Consider the following 18,115-nt stretch of genomic DNA (forward strand, 5'->3'; position numbering starts at 1 on the left):
ATGCTCCAGCACCTCGGCAGCAGTGTCAATGCTCCAGCACCTCGGCAGCAGCATCAATGCTCCAGCACCTCGGCAGCAGCATCAATGCTCCAGCACCTCGGCAGCAGCATCAATGCTCCAGCATCTCGGCAGCAGGGTCAATGCTCCAGCACCTCGGCAGCAGCATCAATGCTCCAGCACCTCGGCAGCAGCATCAATGCTCCAGCACCTCGGCAGCAGGGTCAATGCTCCAGCACCTCGGCAGCAGGGTCAATGCACCAGCACCTCGGCAGCAGCATCAATGCTCCAGCACCTCGGCAGCAGCATCAATGCTCCAGCACCTCGGCAGCAGGGTCAATGCTCCAGCTCCTCGGCAGCAGCATCAATGCTCCAGCACCTCGGCAGCAGCATCAATGCTCCAGCACCTCGACAACAGCATCAATGCTCCAGCACCTCGGCAGCAGCATCAATGCTCCAGCACCTCGGCAGCAGCATCAATGCTCCAGCACCTCGACAACAGCATCAATGCTCCAGCACCTCGGCAGCAGCATCAATGCTCCAGCACATCGGCAGCAGCATCAATGCTCCCGCACCTCGGCAGCAGCATCAATGCTCCAGCACCTCGGCAGCAGGGTCAATGCTCCAGCACCTCGGCAGCAGGGTCAATGCTCCAGTACCTCGGCAGCAGCATCAATGCTCCAGCACCTCGACAGCAGCATCAATGCTCCAGCAACTCGGCAGCAGCATCAATGCTCCAGCACCTCGGCAGCAGCATCAATGCTCCAGCACCTCGGCAGCAGCATCAATGCTCCAGCACCTCGGCAGCAGCATCAATGCTCCAGCACCTCGGCAGCAGCATCAATGCTCCAGCACCTCGACAACAGCATCAATGCTCCAGCACCTCGGCAGCAGGGTCAATGCTCCAGCACCTTGGCAGCAGCATCAATGCTCCAGCACCTCGACAACAGCATCAATGCTCCAGCACCTCGGCAGCAGGGTCAATGCTCCAGCACCTCGGCAGCAGCATCAATGCTCCAGCACCTCGACAGCAGCATCAATGCTCCAGCAACTCGGCAGCAGCATCAATGCTCCAGCACCTCGGCAGCAGCATCAATGCTCCAGCACCTCGGCAGCAGCGTCAATGCTCCAGCACCTCGGCAGCAGCATCAATGCTCCAGCACCTCGGCAGCAGTGTCAATGCTCCAGCACCTCGGCAGCAGCGTCAATGCTCCAGCACCTCGGCAGCAGCATCAATGCTCCAGCACCTCGGCAGCAGTGTCAATGCTCCAGCACCTCGGCAGCAGCATCAATGCTCCAGCACCTCGGCAGCAGCATCAATGCTCCAGCACCTCGGCAGCAGCATCAATGCTCCAGCACCTCGGCAGCAGCATCAATGCTCCAGCACCTCGGCAGCAGCGTCAATGCTCCAGCACCTCGGCAGCAGCATCAATGCTCCAGCACCTCGGCAGCAGTGTCAATGCTCCAGCACCTCGGCAGCAGCATCAATGCTCCAGCACCTCGGCAGCAGCATCAATGCTCCAGCACCTCGGCAGCAGCATCAATGCTCCAGCACCTCGGCAGCAGGGTCAATGCTCCAGCACCTCCGCAGCAGCATCAATGCTCCAGCACCTCGGCAGCAGGGTCAATGCTCCAGCACCTCGGCAGCGGGGTCAATGCTCCAGCACCTCGACAGCAGCATCAATGCTCCAGCACTTCGGCAGCAGCATCAATACTCCAGCACCTCGGCAGCAGCATCAATGCTCCAGCACCTCGGCAGCAGCATCAATGCTCCAGCATCTCGGCAGCAGCATCAATGCTCCAGCACCTCGGCAGCAGCATCAATGCTCCAGCACCTCGGCAGCAGTGTCAATGCTCCCGCACCTCGGCAGCAACATCAATGCTCCAGCACCTCGGCAGCAGGGTCAATGCTCCAGCACCTCGGCAGCAGCATCAATGCTCCAGCACCTCGGCAGCAGTGTCAATGCTCCAGCACCTCGACAGCAGTGTCAATGCTCCAGCACCTCGGCAGCAGTGTCAATGCTCCAGCACCTCGGCAGCAGTGTCAATGCTCCCGCACCTCGACAGCAGCATCAATGCTCCAGCACCTCGGCAGCAGCGTCAATGCTCCCGCACCTCGACAGCAGAGTCAATGCATTCGGAACGCACATACAGTAGACACAGTTTGCATATCATTAGCGGGCCTGATCCGGTATTCTCCGGGACTTCCGCGATTCTCCACCTCCAATGGGCCGAGTCCCCGACGCTGCGGGTCACTTGTACTTTTAAAAATCGTGAAACTGTGTGGCGGCTGCTGAGGGAGAGAGGGGGGCAATGCAAGGTGTCCAACATTGCCATAATTTGCTGTCAGTTGTGTTGCTGGCCGGGGGCTTCTGCCAGGGCCGGGGGGAATAATGGGGTGTGGCCAGACGGTGGTGCCGGGGTGAATGAGCATGGAACACAATTGGCGCAGCTGGCAAGCCAACCAGGCAGTTGCGCACGTTGCTAACAGCCCACTTTGAACTTTGAACTTAGGGCCATGGATCGTATGGGTCTCCCCCCTCCCCCCCCCACCCCACAATCCACTCCCCTAGGTGCCCTCTGGCCCCACCCGACCCGTCAGCTGTATGGGCATGCTCCATCACAACCAGCGCCATCTTGTTGAGTGTAAGTGGGGATTGTAATGTGTTTGTGTGGCTGCAGGTTGTCAGCCCCCCAATTGTCAATCACAACCCAACGAATACCTCACCAGCTGTGGCACACGTTCTTCTGTTGTGAAAGTCAACGAATTCTGCATTGGCGTCAACATTCTGGGCGGGATTCTCTGATCCTGAGGCTAAGTGTTGACGCCGTCATAAACACCGTCACGTTTTATGACGGCGTCAACAGGCCCCCAGGAGCAGCGATCCTGCACCTCACAGGGGGCCAGCATGCCACTGGAGTGACTCACGCAGTTCCAGCTGCCGATACTGGCATCAGAACAGGCGCCGTGGGTCCGCACTGTGGCTGGCGTGAATTCGCACATGCGCATGAGTTGCCTTCTCCGCGCCAGCCCCAACATGGCGGAGTGCTACAGGAGCCCGGCGCGGAGGAACATACGCCCCCACCAGGATAAGCCGGCCCGCCGATCGGTAGGCCCTGATCAGCGAGCGGGCTGGTTCCGAGGGGCCTATGTTCCTCCGTGCCGGGCCCCTGTAGAGCTCCGCCATGTTGCCCGGGGGCCGGCGCGGAGAAGGGAACCCACATGCATGCGCTGAATCACACCGGCCGTAGCGCGCATGAGCAGAATCAGGCCGGGCGTTCTGTGCATGCGCGGAATCACTCTGGCCGGAGGCACGGGCAACACGGTAGCACAGTGGATAGCACAATTGCTTCATAACTCCAGGGTTCCAGGTTCGATTCCGGCTTGGGTCACTGTCTGTGCGGAGTCTGCACGTTCTCCCCGTGTCTGCGTAGGTTTCCTCCAGGTTTTCTCCCACAGTCCAAAGATGTGCTGGTTAGGTGGATTGGCCATGATAAATGGTCCTTAGTGTCCAAAATTGCCCTTAGTGTTGGGTGGGGTTACTGGGTAATGGGGATAGGGTGGATGAGTGGGCTTGGGTAGGGTGCTCTTTCCAAGAGCCAGTGCAGACTCGATGGGCCGAATAGCCTCCTTCTGCACTGTAAATTCTCTGAAAATACTATGAATTCTATGAACCCACGCGGGCTGGAACTGCGGTGACCACTTTGGCACCGACCTAGCCCCCTAGGAAGGGGAGCATTCCCCATTAGGGACCATTGACGCTGGAGTGGTTGGCGCCGCTTTCACGCCGGCGTGGGGACATAGCCCCATTATTGGAGAATCCCGTCCATTGACCACCAATGCAGCAACCATTCTTCAATGGTGTAGCTCTCACCTCAGAGTCCACAAGGTTATGGACTCAAGCCCCACTCCATAGACTCGCGCACATGTTGGCCTGGATTTGTGGTCATTGGCAAATGAAATAAATTCATTGAATATTTGCGTACACACTTTCTGTACTTCCTAATGTGATTTGCGATAATTGGAATACTTAAGAAGTGCAGCACCCTCTCCAAGGGTATCTGAATCTGTGTGAACAGGGCAAGCAATAGTATGTGTTGTTAATTAATTAGATTGAAGATTCCTTACTGAAACATGCAGAGGCTGAATCAGGAAGTACAGTTAGGATATTTAATTCTATGCCAAAAACATACAGAAAGTGAAACAAGGAAAGGGAAAGAAAGATTGGAGAAACAGAAAGAAAAATGCAATTTTCCATCTCCAACATATTTAAGCTCTGAAAGAATGAGTCAATTTTCAATGCGAGAGAGGTTGTTTAACAGTAATTAAGACTTAACGTGCAATTTAAAATACACTTAAAAGCCCTAACATTTTCTGGCAGATTTAACGGGTATCCAATGCACAAGTATCTCAACTTCACACCCTTTGTATGTTCGAACAGTTACATCTTTCAGCAAGAGACTGTTAGAATGAAGCTTATGGAGGAGCAGGAAAACTAGGAGAGCAGCCTCTGATTTTGAATCTTTGAAGTTACTGTTCAGGTTTTTCTTTAATAAGTGAGCTCTGATAGCCCTGTCATTACTCAGCACAAAATGTGGGCCATCGGAGGCATGTGCATTACAGAGGGAGAATCACATTATGAGAAACTGGACAGCTATGTACACTACAGGTGGGCAGATGTCCTGATGCACTACTTTCCCACTGTAACCTAATTTAAGAGTTGGTTGGCTCAGTTTGTACCAAGCTGAGTTTAAGCCAGGACGTTGTGACTTGGGGTCCCATTCTCAAATTTAAACACTCAATTCAGGCTGACACTTCAGTGCCTTACCGAGAATGCATTCCAGTTGTAGAGATGTTATAATTCAGATGAGTAGCATTACTACTATCTCATTTTAAAGACAGAAACAAAAATATTTGAAAAAGGTTATATAGTAGAATTTGAAAAGAACGCTTGCGCAGTAAGGCAGCAATGGAACACCGACATATTTTCTTTATTTCTATTTATTAAAACCACCATGGGTAACCAACTATCTGATATAATCTGCTGCTGGATATAATGCTTCTGTGTAGGTTTTATATTCAAATGATTTCCCACAGTAAATGATTTCCCATTCATGGGAAATTAGAAGCTATATTGTTGCTCAAGGGGTTGGCCATGGCTTAGAAGTGGTAGACGTAGTCGGCATGAACAGCTTCACTCACAGAATTTAGAAAGAGGTTAAGAGGCATATTCAACATAGAATGTTAGTTCCGTTTTTCTCTCCACAGATGCGGCCAGATCTGCTGAGTATTTCCAGCACTTCTGTTTTTGTTTCAGATTTCCAACATCCCCAGTACTTTGCTTTTATTTGAGAATAGATGACTCTGCAAGTGAGTGAAGTAGATACTTTTGATTGGTCATTCAAAATAAAACAAACAGTATTTTCCTTACTCACCGCATGTGTGTACTTAAAAAATAAAAACATTCTCACAGATCTGCTTACAGAGTAAGGCAACCCTCTGCTTGCAAACCCCCTTACTTTACTTATGCTGAGTGTGTTTATTTTGTACTGGTTGTCAATTAAAAATCCTGTGGCATAGAAGGAGGCCATTCAGCCCATCAACTCCATGCCAGCCAGTCAGTCCCATTCCCCTGCAAGTTTATTTCCTTCAAGCTCACATCTAATTTCCTTCTGATAATCCCCTCTTCCACCAACATCACAGTTATCACCACTCACTCCAGGAGTAAGGGGCTGGATTCTCCCAAAATGGGACTATGGCCCCATGCTGGCATGAAAACGCTGGAGTTTTACCTGAGAGATTCCTGGAAAAAGTACAGCCAGTCAGTCCCATTCCCCTGCAGGGGGCTAGCAGGGACCCGGAGTGATTCACGCAGCTTTAGCTGCGGATACGGGTGCCCGGACTTCCGGTTTTGAATCTACACATTGGCACGGTGTGGCCGCTGCTCCGTGGCAGACTCGGACCGCGGAGCCACACAAAAAATGAGACCCCCAATTGGGTCCCGGAGAATCGCCGGACCGTCGCCGGGCCCGATTTCGGCGTGAAAGTGGATTCTCCTCCTCCGTGCTGAACGCAATTTTGCTGCGGGGCTGCGGAGAATCTAACCCAAGGTCTTCCTGTAACTCTTATCCAAAATCTTAAACAGCTTTTCTTTGTACACCTTATTTGAACCTGTCATAATCTTGAGCATTTCTGTCAAATTTCCCCTCAGTCTCCATTGACCCCAGGAGAAAGTCACAGCTTCTCCAATCGAACCTTGTCTCTTAATTTCCCCATCCCGGCAACCATTCTAGTAAAATTCCTCTGCATCTTCTTAATACATTCTTCCTAAAGTGTGACACTCAGAACTGAATCTGATACCCAAGTTGTGGCCCAACCAGAGCTTCATAAAGGTTCAGCATAAGTCAATACCTCAATTTATGAAGGCCAAGAAACCATAATAATAATCTTTCTTGTCACAAGTAGGCTTACATTAACACTGCAATGAAGTTACCTTGAAAAGCCCCTTGTTGCCACATTCCGGCACCTGTTCGGATACACAGATGGAGAATTCAGAATGTCCAAAGACAAAGACAAGCATGTCTTTCGGGAGGAAACTGGAGCACCCAGAGGAAAACCATGCAGACACAGGGAGAATGTGCAGACAACGCACAGATAGTGACCCAAGCTGGGAATTGATCCTGGGACTCTGGCACTCTGAAGCAACAGTGATAGCCACTGTGCTAGTGTGCTACAGCCTTCCAAGATGTATGGAAATGAGCTCCCAGGCCCCTCTATCCCTGTGTACTCTTTAGAACTGTGCCATGCACTTTATATCGCTCTCCCTATCCCTTCTGATAAAATGCATTAGATCATATATCTCTGCATAAAGCTCCATCTGTGAAGTGTCTGCCCATTCTGCTAGCCTATTTCTGTTGGGTTGCAGTCAATTGGTATCAACCTCACTATTTTCCATCCCTCCAAGCTCGGTACGATCAGCAAAATGCATTCTAGTATCTAAGCAATTTCAGTTTATTTGTCCATCGAAAAAGTCTTCGCAATACTGGTATTTGGGGAACACCACTGTCACCCATCCCCCTGTCTTAAAAACAACCTCACATGAGGGCCAAATCCTTCAGTATCTGAATTGTCAGAGAACGGACATATGTGACGGGATTTAACGGAAACGTTTCTATGTTCATTTGTGGCGGGTTTTTTTAAAATTAAAATTTAGAATACCCAATTCTTTTTTTTTCCAATTAAGGGGCAATTTAGTCTGGCCAATTCACATCTTTTTGGGCTGTGGGGGGGAGACCAATACAGATATGAGAAGAATGTGCAAACACCCACGGACAGTGTCCCGGGGTCAGGATCGAACCCGGGTCCTTGGCGGCGTGAGGCAGCAGCGCTAACCACTGTGTCACCATGATGCCAATTTGTGGCAGGTTTTGCAGGGTGCTGAGCTCCCCACCACTATCAAACGACACTTAGTCATGTTTCTCTCCGGTTCACACCATGATTTTGGTGCGATCTACCAGCTGTTCATGCCAACGTGAAATTCCGGTCCCACACCGGCGCCAGGTTACTTGGCGGCGAGGGGTGCAATTGCCGGGAAATCCCGTTGACAATGGTGGGGTCAGTAAATCCTGCCCTTAGAATATTTTTCAGCACTGGGGAGCTGAACTCAGAATTTGGGCTGCCATTTTGAAAAGATTGCCCAATCTCTAACTGAGGGACCCCCACCCGTGAGCAATGCCACCCCACATACACATGGGCATTACCCTGCACCACCACTCCAAGTGAGGACACCCTGATTTTGGGTCCCTGGGGGCCTCCTCTTCAGGCCCCCCCCCCCCAGGTCCCCTTACAGGACCTCCCCTTCAGGATCCTCATCCATCAACCCCCCAACCTCCCACAATGGTTAGCACTTCTTCCTCACAGTGCCAGGGACCCAGGTTCAATTCCAATCTTGGGTCACTGTCTGTACTTTCTCCCCATGCCTGCATGGATATTCTCCAGGTGCTCCAGTTTCCTCCCACAGTCCAAAGGTGTGCAGTTTAGGACTGGCCATGCTAAATTGTCTCTTTGAATCCAAAAAGGTTAGGTGGGGTTACTGGGTTATGGAATGGAGTGGGGGCATGAATCTAGGTAGGCTGCTCTATCCAATGGTCAGTGCAGACTCAGTGGGCCAAATGCCCTCCTTCTGCATTGTAGGGATTCTGTGATAATTGTGCCCTAATACTATCCTATATACTGTATCCATGTCAACGTAACTAGTGTCCAACTTTCTAACCTTATGGGCTCTAACACTCCTTCTCGGTGGTACATCAGAAGTGGAGGCATCCTGTTGCCTGTCTCGCCCGGGGTAACCTGGGTATCCCTTGCAGTTGTTCTCTGGTGTGATGGGGCCTGGATGGGTCCGCCAGTCTTCCAGGTGTCACAGGTGGCATGCTACCACCCTGCCATGTCCACTGCCAGGGAGAGGTGAGGGGGAGTCAGAAGTGCTGCAGTGTTTCAGCACCTCCCCTGTGATGTCAGCAGCATGGTGCACTCCAAGCACTAAGTGCATTCCAATCAGTCATGCGTGTGATTGCTATGAACTTACCTCTCTTTGATGTGACCAATGTTTGTTAGCATTGGGGTTTCATCACTTAGGGTCACTGATCCATGAAGGGAGATGAATGAATCAAAGCATCTGTTGGTTTGTGGAAGCTGTCAATCACAGCCCACTGCAAGAAGGTATTGAATGGCTTGCAGTTAATGGATCGGTGGGGTTGAAACACAGGTCCCAGCTGTTCTCCTTTGAGGAATGGACACTGGAGTCTCCAGGTAAATGTTACAGCTGTAAATATTTTCACCCTCCCTGTCTGGACTGCTCTCTAGCTTCCTGACAGGGGTCTCTTTTCTGGGGCAGCAGTAGGGGGGTTGGTTTGTGGCAGGGGTGTCCATGTGGGGGTCCCTCTGGTTAGGGGGTCCCTGTGGGGGGGGGGGAATCCTTCAGTTAGGAGGTTCCTGGGGGCCTCCCTGTTTATGGGGTCTCTGGGGGATTTCTTCAAATTGATGCGGTCCCTGGGGTGGAGGGCGGGAGGGGGGGGGGGTGTCCCTATTAAGAGGGTCCGAAGGAGGGGGTGTAGGGGGTCTGGTAGAGGAGGGGTGGGCAGGCAGGTCATTGTGGGGGGAATTGGTTGGCCCTCGGATGGACTCTGGGAGAAACTCCCCTAAGAAGTTACCCCGTTGGCCTACCGCGAGGCCCACCATACCAGGGGGATGCTGGTAGAGACCACAAGTGATCCTCGTCCATGTGATTCCCAACCCCGGGGACAGGAGAATCACGGTGGCCTGGAGCATAGAGTGCCAGGCCCGCTAACTGAATGCAATTGGGTCATTAAGACATGCAGAGTGTTCGGGTCGGTGCCGTTCCCGATTTTCCACCGAAGGCCGAATCTCCGTCTCATCGGGAAACGGGATCTGGACATGACAGGACAGAGAATCCAGGCCATCATTCTTTTGAAAAATTCCACCCAGTGTCTTAGCTTAGCAAAAGTCCTTTTTGAAGAAGTTCAACATATGCCTGACCCGCCGATGAAATACATTCACACATCACATCATCATGACATTTCATCACATTCTCCATCTCCTTGGTCATTCAAGGAACCCTTTGATTTCTCCACCTTTTATCCTTGTTGGGATTTATCTAGCCTGTACCTGAAACAGTTTGTCCTTCAAGGTGACCCACGGTTCAAGGATCGGGCTGGGGTAAAATGCACACAAACCCAGGATCTAGTAACAATACTGGACCCTGGGTGGGCGTAATACTGACAGAACCCAGCACCACTCCGCTGTGCTCTTGGCAACCTGGACATCAACCTCCTGAGTCCTTGATCCTGGGGATAGCCTGCCGCTGTCCAGTTAAATGCATGAGTGGCACTTAATTTGGCAGGCCTTCTCTAAGATTATCTCTTTCAATCGTACTGATATCATTCTTAATTAACAGAGATATCCCTCCACCTTTTCTAGCTTCCGGCCCTGCACCCTTGAATATTTGGGTCCCAACCGTGGGCATCTTTCAGCCATGTTTCTGTCTGGCTATCAGATCATATTTATTTCTATTTGAGCCATCAATTCATCTGTTTTGTTATGAATATTATGTTGATTCAGATGCAAGGCCTTTAACTCTATCTTTTTACTATTTTTGCAGTCTCTGGCCTTCTCTGTTGTGCATCAGTGAGCATGCAGGACAGTACTAGAGAAGAGAATGATACCATTTTACATCAGAGCAGACTAAGAAAGACCACTAGGAACACAAAGACATGTTTGCAATGTATAAATAAAGAGGTGTGTGGTTGTGAGCTAAAAGCACAAATCTCACGAGACGAGTAATCCAGTGTCCTCAATTTTGCCTCTGGACCCCATGACGTCTCATGGTATCAGGTCAAGCATGGGCAAGGAACCCTCCTGCTGATTACCACATCCTGCATCCCTTTAGCTGATGAATTTGTACTCCTCCATGTTGAACACCACTTGGAGGAAGCACTAAGGGTGGCAAGAGCCAGAGTGTACTCTGGGTGGGGGACTTCAATGTCAGGATCTGATGACTACTGACCGAGCTGGCCGGCTCCAAAATGGCATAGTTGCCAAACTGAGTCTGCGGCAGGTTGTGACGAAACCAACAAGAGGGAAAAACATATACAACCTCATCCTTACCAACCTGCCGGCAACAGATGCATCTGTTCATGATAATATTGATAGGAGTAACCACCACAGGTAGGAGACAAAGTCCTACCTTCACATTGAGGATACCCTCCCATCTTGTTATGTGACAGTACCATTGTGCTAAATGGGATAGATTCAGAACAGATCTAGCAAGTGAAGACTGGGCATCCATGGGGCGCTGTGGGCCAGCAGAATTGGACTTAACCACAATCTGTAACTGGCATATTCCCCCACTCCACCATTACCACCAAGCCAGAGGATCACCGCTGGCTCAATGAGGAATGTTGGAGGGCATGCCAGGAGAAGTACCTGAAAAATGAGGTGGGTGAAGCTGCGACACACAGCTACTTATAAGCTGCAAGTAATAGTCAGAGCTAAGCCACTCCCCAATCAATGGATCACATGACCCCTTCCATCATTTTACTGATGAAGAGTAGACTGATAGACAGTATTTGGCCAGATTGGTTTTGCCTGGTTTCTTGTATACATTAGTGTGGCATGCACAGTGGTTAGACCTGTTGCTTCACACGCCAGGGACCAGGTTCGATTCTAGGCTGGGGTCTCTGTCTGTGCGGAGCCTGCACATTCTCCCCGAGTCTGCGTGGGTTTCCTCCGGGTGCTCCAGTTTCCTTCTACATGTCCCGAAAGATGTGCTTGTTAGCTGAATTGGACATTCTGAATTCTCCCTCAGTGTGCCCGAACAGGAGCTGTAGTGTGGCGACTAGGGGATTTTCACAGTAACTTCATTGCAGTGTTAATGTAAGCCTACTTGTGACACTAATAAATATTACTATTATTATTATAGTTCTCGTTAAATAAATGGTAATTGTGTTTAAACCTGGTGACTGTAATTATTCCACGGCCAAGGGCCAAAGACTTTGGGAAATTTTAGAAGAATTATTGTTTAATTCGCTTGCCTTGTGACTCAGGGACAAGTGGGGCTGGAATTGACTGCACAGTTGTCCAGAGTATTGTCACACAAGGTACAAGTCAGGAGTGTGATGGAATACTCTCCCCTAGCCTGGATAAGTGCAGCTTCAACAACACTGGAGAAGCTTGACACCATCCATGACAAAGCAGCCCGCTTGACTGGCGCCCCTTCCACAAGCATTCATTCTCTCCACCACCAACCAACAATGGAAGCCGTGTGTCCCATCCACATGTTACACTGGAGGAACTCACAAAGACTCCTCAGACAGTACCTACCAAACCCACCACCACTGATGTCGAGAAGAACAAGGGCAGCAAGTACATGGAAACACCACCACCTGGGAGTTCCCTGCAAGCCACTTATCACCCCGATTTATGTCACCATTCCTTTATGGTGACTGGGTTACTGGAATTCCTTCACTAAGAGCACAGTGGGTGTACCTACACCACATGGACTGCAGTGGTTCAAGAAGGCAGCTCACCACCACCTTCTCAAGGGCAATTAGGGATGGGCAACAAACGCCAGCCTTCCCAGCAAAGCCCACAGCCCTTGAAAGAATTTTTTAAAAATACCAATATTAGTTTCCCACTTTAGAGACTCAGTTGGCAGCCAGGTAGGAAGATCCTCCACGGGCCTTCCTTCCAATGGATTTAGTTGAGGTGGAGGTGGGGTTCCTCGACACCACCCTCAGCCCTGATTAAATGAAGACTCCACCATCAAACCCGTAATGGCAAGGGCATGAAATTCCACACTAGAAACTTTAGCAGTATGGATAGTTTGGTTTGTAGATTGTTTAGCATGATGATGGGTCATAAGATGCACCGAAACACATTTACAAACAATCATGTGCCAATAAATATTACCAAGCTATATTGGTAGACCATTGTATCCAGAGAATGAAGATCAATACGATTTTTGAATGAAAACAGAATTTGTAAAACTTCAGTGCGATATCACTTCAAAACAGTCATTTTCCTTTTGGAATACAAGTTACAAAGTAGAGTAGGCAAAAGAATTTTCCAAGCCCTGTGTATGGTATTGGATGCCAGTAGCCCAGATGGAGCTCTCACCGTCAATGCGTTTCCGAACCAGTGTTGGAATCAGTTCCTTTATACGTTCAGGTCGACAGCACAGATTAGTTATGTTGTTCCTGGAAAATTGTTAACATTTCATGCTGGTTAGAATTTAATTTGCTTTTCAACTACAAATCTATTTCTTTAATTACATTAACGAAGCGTATGCTGGGCATCAAGACAAGTCAACCAGTTTTCAAAAGATTACCTTTGCTCAAAGTAAGCCAGGCTGAAACGATATTATCAAGGACCCATTCTCAGCTGAAAATAACCATGAGCAAGCTAACGCCAGAGAAGCATGTTGTTGAATGCTAGTACAATTTTTCTAGTGAGAGTACAATTGTTAAAATGCTGTATTCAAATCACTTGTCATTTCATAGGGTTATAGAAAAGTCACAACACAGAAGGAGGTCATTCGGCCCATCTTGTTCATGCCAGTCCGAGGACATCCAGGTGCCCTTTCTAATCCCACCTTCCCGATCTATAGTCTTTAATCTTACAGCACTTAAGGTGCAGATCCAGCTGGTTTTTAAAAGAGTTTAGGGTCTCTGCCTCAACCATTAACTTGGGCAGTGAATTCCAGGCATCCACTACCCTCTGCATAACAAAGTTCTTCCTCATGTCCCCCTACACCTTCTGCCACTTATCTTGAATCTATGTCCCCAGGTTCTAGAATTCTCCACCAAGGGAAACATTTTATCCTGTCCACTCTATCTCTTCAACTCATAATTTTGTACACTTTAATTAAGTCACCCCTCAGCTTTGGCTGCGGAAGGGTGGCACGGTGGCACAGTGGTTAGCACTGCCGCCTCACAGTGCTGAGGACCCAGGTTTGATCCCAACCCTGGGTAATTGTTCGTGTGGAGTTCGCACATTCTCCCCTGTGTCTACGTGGGTCTCACCCCCACACCCCAAAGATGTGCAGGGTAGGTGGATTGGCCACGGTAAAGCGCCTCTTAATTTGGAAAAGAAAATAATTGGGGTCCAGATTCTCCGGTTTTGAGGCTACGTGGGGAGAATCCGTGGAAAGAATCAGCGGCACCCTTTCACTGATGCTGCAACATGTGAGGGGCTAGCAGCCGTGCAATGTAAAACCCCGGCCTCCACAAAATAAACGGCCAGAGAATTGCTGGGTCCGTAGCTGCGCATGAGCACGGCGCCGGCCGTGCCTGGACCTGACCTGCCAGATAGTGCCCCCATGGACACCCCCTTGCCACCCCCTGGCCACCCCTACCAGTCTCCCCAGCACTTGCAGAAGCCCCCCTGGCCAGCAGCACAGTCGCCATGCTGGGTTCCCTGGCTGGGACCAGCAGTGAACTGCGCCGTCGTGAAGTCGGCCCATCGGGGGCGGAGCATCGGAGAGAGGGCCTTCAGTTGACATGCTGAGGCCGTTCCAATGGCACACAACGCACACCACAATGACGCTGTTTCGGAGGGGGCCCCGTGAAACCTGCGTCAAACAGACTCCGCCTCCGATTTCACCGTAAAAAGGGATCTTCCGCCTGATCGCCGATTACGAAATCTGGGTCGAAAAACAGAGAATCTCGCCCCGGGTACTCTAAATTAATTTTTAAAAAGCTTTGGCTGTGAAAACCATGTCTAAAGTTTTGCTTCAAATGTCATGAGCATTGAAGCACAACAATTTGAAGCCATTCCAATCAATTGGTCAAGGAGTGACACTAATGGCAGCTCAGTGATCTACCAGTCTTCTCATCTGAGAAACTGGGCTGCTAAACTGAACAAGCATTGAGTCTCCGGAGGAGCGTGCTGTTCACCATAATAGTTACTTTAGTCACACTACGCTTCAAGGTGCTAGACGTACTTTTGGGGAACTTGCCTTCTACAGAACCTTGATTTGAAACCTTTTAAACTTTATTTGTGTCTACTGTTTCCAATTAATTTAGTATATTTTCTAAATACGTCCAAGTGAATACCAGAAACCAAGGCTGCAAATAACTGCAAGTAATTTCCCTAAGTTATAAGATGGCCCTAGCTGGACAATCATTAGGAAGCCTTCCAGTGCACCATCTTGGTAAGCTGTGCAACTTTAGCTGGTTAAACGCCAGCAATGTTAAGAACTTTTGATGACCCCGAAGCTTTGGGTCTGTCAACCCAGCACCTCTCTGGCCTTAGATCATTGGGGTATCCCAATAGAAGGGGGCTGTGCATTCTCTATCAGCCAAGCAGAAATCCTGGACACCTGCTTCAGATATGTGGCCGACCAAAACAAAACAAAATAACCTTATGTAACATTTTTTGTAAGCAAGCTGGCATCTTCTACAATTATACCAATGACACAGAACTCTATTTCAGATATACACTCTAATTTCCTGTTCAGTCCTAGATGAGCCATCGAGTAGAGATTGCTGAGGAGTTGCTCCTGCACTGTTGCCGTAACTTTGTCCAAACCACACACAAGCAATGTATTTGCCACTCTATGGCAAATTTACAGTTCTGAAAAAATCTGGGGCTTTACCGTCCATCAGCGCAAAACTGGGAAAAGCAAAACCATCCAATCTTGGCTCCCAGGACTGTAATAGAGATGATATGGAATTGGAAAGCCAGTTCAGGATTGCATTCTCAAGTCTATTCTTTATGATTTCCCTGTCCATACCCTTCAGAAACTTCAACTTTTCCAAAATGTCATCGCTTTTATCCCCTTCTACTTAAAATCGCAAAAAAATATTTATTAGCTTCCTGTGTACCTCAATTTGATTTTGAAATCTTCACCTTCCTTATCAAATCTTTGTTTTCCCTGAATGATCTCCCCAACTATTCCTGTAAATCTGATTCAGAATTATTCCATAAAGAACAAAGAAAAGTACAGCACAGGAACAGGCCCTTTGGCCCACCAAACCTGTGCTGATCATGATGCCCTAATTAAAAACAAAACCTGCCCTTATTCGGTCCGTATCCCTCTATTTCCTCCCTATTCATGCACCCATCCAGATGCCTCTTACATGTTGCTAATGTGTCTGCTTCCACCACATCCTCTGGCAGCGCGTTCCAGGCACCCACCACTCAGCGTGGAAAAACTTACCCCACACATCTCCCTTAAACTTTCCCCCTCTCACCTTGAACCTGCTCGCACTTGTAATTGGCACTTCTACCCTTGGAAAAAGCCTCTGACTATCAACCCTGTCTATGCCTCTCATAATTTTGTAGACCTCTATCAGGTCTCCCCTCAGCCTCCGTCTTTCCAGTGAAAACAATCCTGGTTTATTTAACCTCTCTTCATAGCCAACACCCTTGAGACCAGGCAACGTCCTGGTGAACTATTTTTACACTCTCTCCAAAGCTTACACGTCCTCCTGATAATGTTCCATGTTGCATGTGCCTCAGCTTTTTATGTATTTATTAATTCATTCACGGGATGTTAGCGTTGCTGAGAGGGTCTGCATTTATTGCCTATTTGAAAAAATGAAAATGAAAATCGCTTATTGTCACGAGTAGGCTTCAAATGAAGTTACTGTGAAAAGCCCCTAGTCGCCACATTCCGGCGCCTGTTCGGGGAGGCTGTTACGGGAATCAAACCGTGCTGCTGGCCTGCTTGGTCTGCTTTCAAAGCCAGCTATTTATCCCTGTGATAAACAGCCCCTGTGAAAATTGCTTATTGTCACGAGTAGGCTTCAATGAAGTTACTGTGAAAGCCCCTAGTCGCCACATTCCGGCGCCTGTTAGGGGAGGCTGTTACGGGAATTGAACCGTGATGCTGGCCTGCCTTGGTCTGCTTTCAAAGCCAGCGATTTAGCCCAGTGTGCTAAACAGCCCCTATGTGATTTATAATTGTTTATAATTGTTTATAATTTATAATTGTTCTTGGCAACATTTGGTGAAGGGGGACAACATGGGTGGCATGTGTAGCACAGTGGGTAGCACTGTTTCTTCACAGCGTCAGGGCCCCAGGTTTGATTCCCGGCTTGGGTCACTGTGTGTGTGGAGTCTGCACGTTCGCCATGTGTCTGCGTGGGTTTCTTCCGGGTGCTCAGGTTTCCTCCCACAAGTCCCGAAAGATGTGCTTGTCAGGTGAATTGAACATTCTGAATTCTCCCCCTGTGTAACCGAACAGGCGCCGGAATGTGGCGACTAGGGGCTTTTCACAGTAACTTCACTGCAGTGTTAATGTAAGCCTACTTGTGACAATAAAGGTTATTATTTAAAAAAACAAGGACAGAGTCGATAACTGAGCAGAACTTGGTGAAGGAGAGAATGCAGTCAGCAGAGTTTCAGGTGAACTAAACTTTTCAGAGGGATAAGTCAACAGAGCATTGCAATATTGTCATGTCTGGATAATGGTATGAATCAGATTTTTTAATGTCAATTTTCCCCTTCTATCCTAAAGACATCAACGTATTTTCAGAATAAAGCGTGATCAGTGCTGGACACCAGCAGGGATCAAAATATAGCAATCAGGAATAAAAACCTTGGTTGAAATTTTTTCTCTGTAACTGAAGGAAACAAAGGCTGGTTGCATTGCACACGGTCCAGCAGAGATCAAATATCCTAGCACAAAAATCAAATGTGGGATCTCCTTAGGAGCTGTATAAAAATGCTTAGCCTCCCCACTGTGATGTTTAGGTGTATGATGTGCTGAAACATATTAGCCATGTTTTGTCCATTTATTGGTTGCAGTGTGCTTAAATGCACCTGACGGGCCCTGTGCTGCCCAATGTAAATCCGCAGACAAATGATACACAAAGTTCAGTTGAGACATGAAACATTATTCAAATTGATGGGCCACCTCATGTCATTTGATGACTATTGCTCATAGGTTTTGAAGTGGAAGCTCCAATAAATACATATCAAACACAACGTAATAATTCCTGCATTTTCTGCTTCCATTATCTTTCCGTTCATGATTAAACTGGCACTTGCGCAAGTGAAATCTAGACATTGATTGGCTGGTCTTCAAAGGTGAGGTTTTAGGCAAGGAAAAGAATGAAACACTGTAGTTTGACCCTGTTTCATTAAACAAGGATAAAGGCTGAAGCCTTTTTGATGCAAATTTTCAATGGCCCTTTGAATGAAGTGGCTAGACCAGCCAAGAAAGTGAAGTTAATAGTGACAAAGAGAATTAGAAAGGATCAAAATGTACAACCTAACTATTGGTACACAAGTCCGAGATAACATTTTTACCCACTACATAATGCTGGCCATGACCGAATCTGGTTGGCTTGCCCCAATACCAAATTAATACTGGATTTCGACTTACCCCTGGTTCAGCTGTTCAGATATCATCTCTAGAGACAGACCTTTTGTCTCAGGTACGACGGATAAGATAAAAATCAGGCCGACAAAACTCAGTATTGCATATATTAAAAGCACCCACATGAGGCCAATTGATTCTGGAACCAGCAAATAACAACACATGTCAGCACATTTCCAAAGAAAACATAACAACAGGTTTATGAAACGTTTACA

The 18,115-nt window shown here is 48.5% G+C and overlaps 1 protein-coding gene across 9 annotated transcripts in view; it reads right to left on the bottom strand.

Annotated features, from left to right (window-relative positions):
- Positions 1-18,115, bottom strand: part of slc2a12 (solute carrier family 2 member 12) — a 133,649-nt gene that overhangs the window by 30,109 nt on the left and 85,425 nt on the right. For 5 of the 9 annotated variants that reach the window (XM_038799379.1, XM_038799380.1, XM_038799381.1 and 2 more), the window contains exons 5-6: positions 17,907-18,039; positions 12,464-12,771 (exon numbers count right to left, since the gene is read on the bottom strand). In XM_038799379.1, coding sequence (XP_038655307.1) covers positions 12,612-12,771; positions 17,907-18,039 — 293 coding nt within the window. In that variant the 3' untranslated portion in view covers positions 12,464-12,611. Of the gene's footprint in view, positions 1-4,169; positions 5,363-12,463; positions 12,772-17,906; positions 18,040-18,115 lie in introns of those variants that run through there. The other 4 variants (XM_038799386.1, XM_038799383.1, XM_038799384.1 and 1 more) reach the window with 2 other exon arrangements.

This window comes from Scyliorhinus canicula, chromosome 6 (assembly GCF_902713615.1).
Source record: "Scyliorhinus canicula chromosome 6, sScyCan1.1, whole genome shotgun sequence".
Lineage (NCBI taxonomy): Eukaryota > Metazoa > Chordata > Chondrichthyes > Carcharhiniformes > Scyliorhinidae > Scyliorhinus > Scyliorhinus canicula.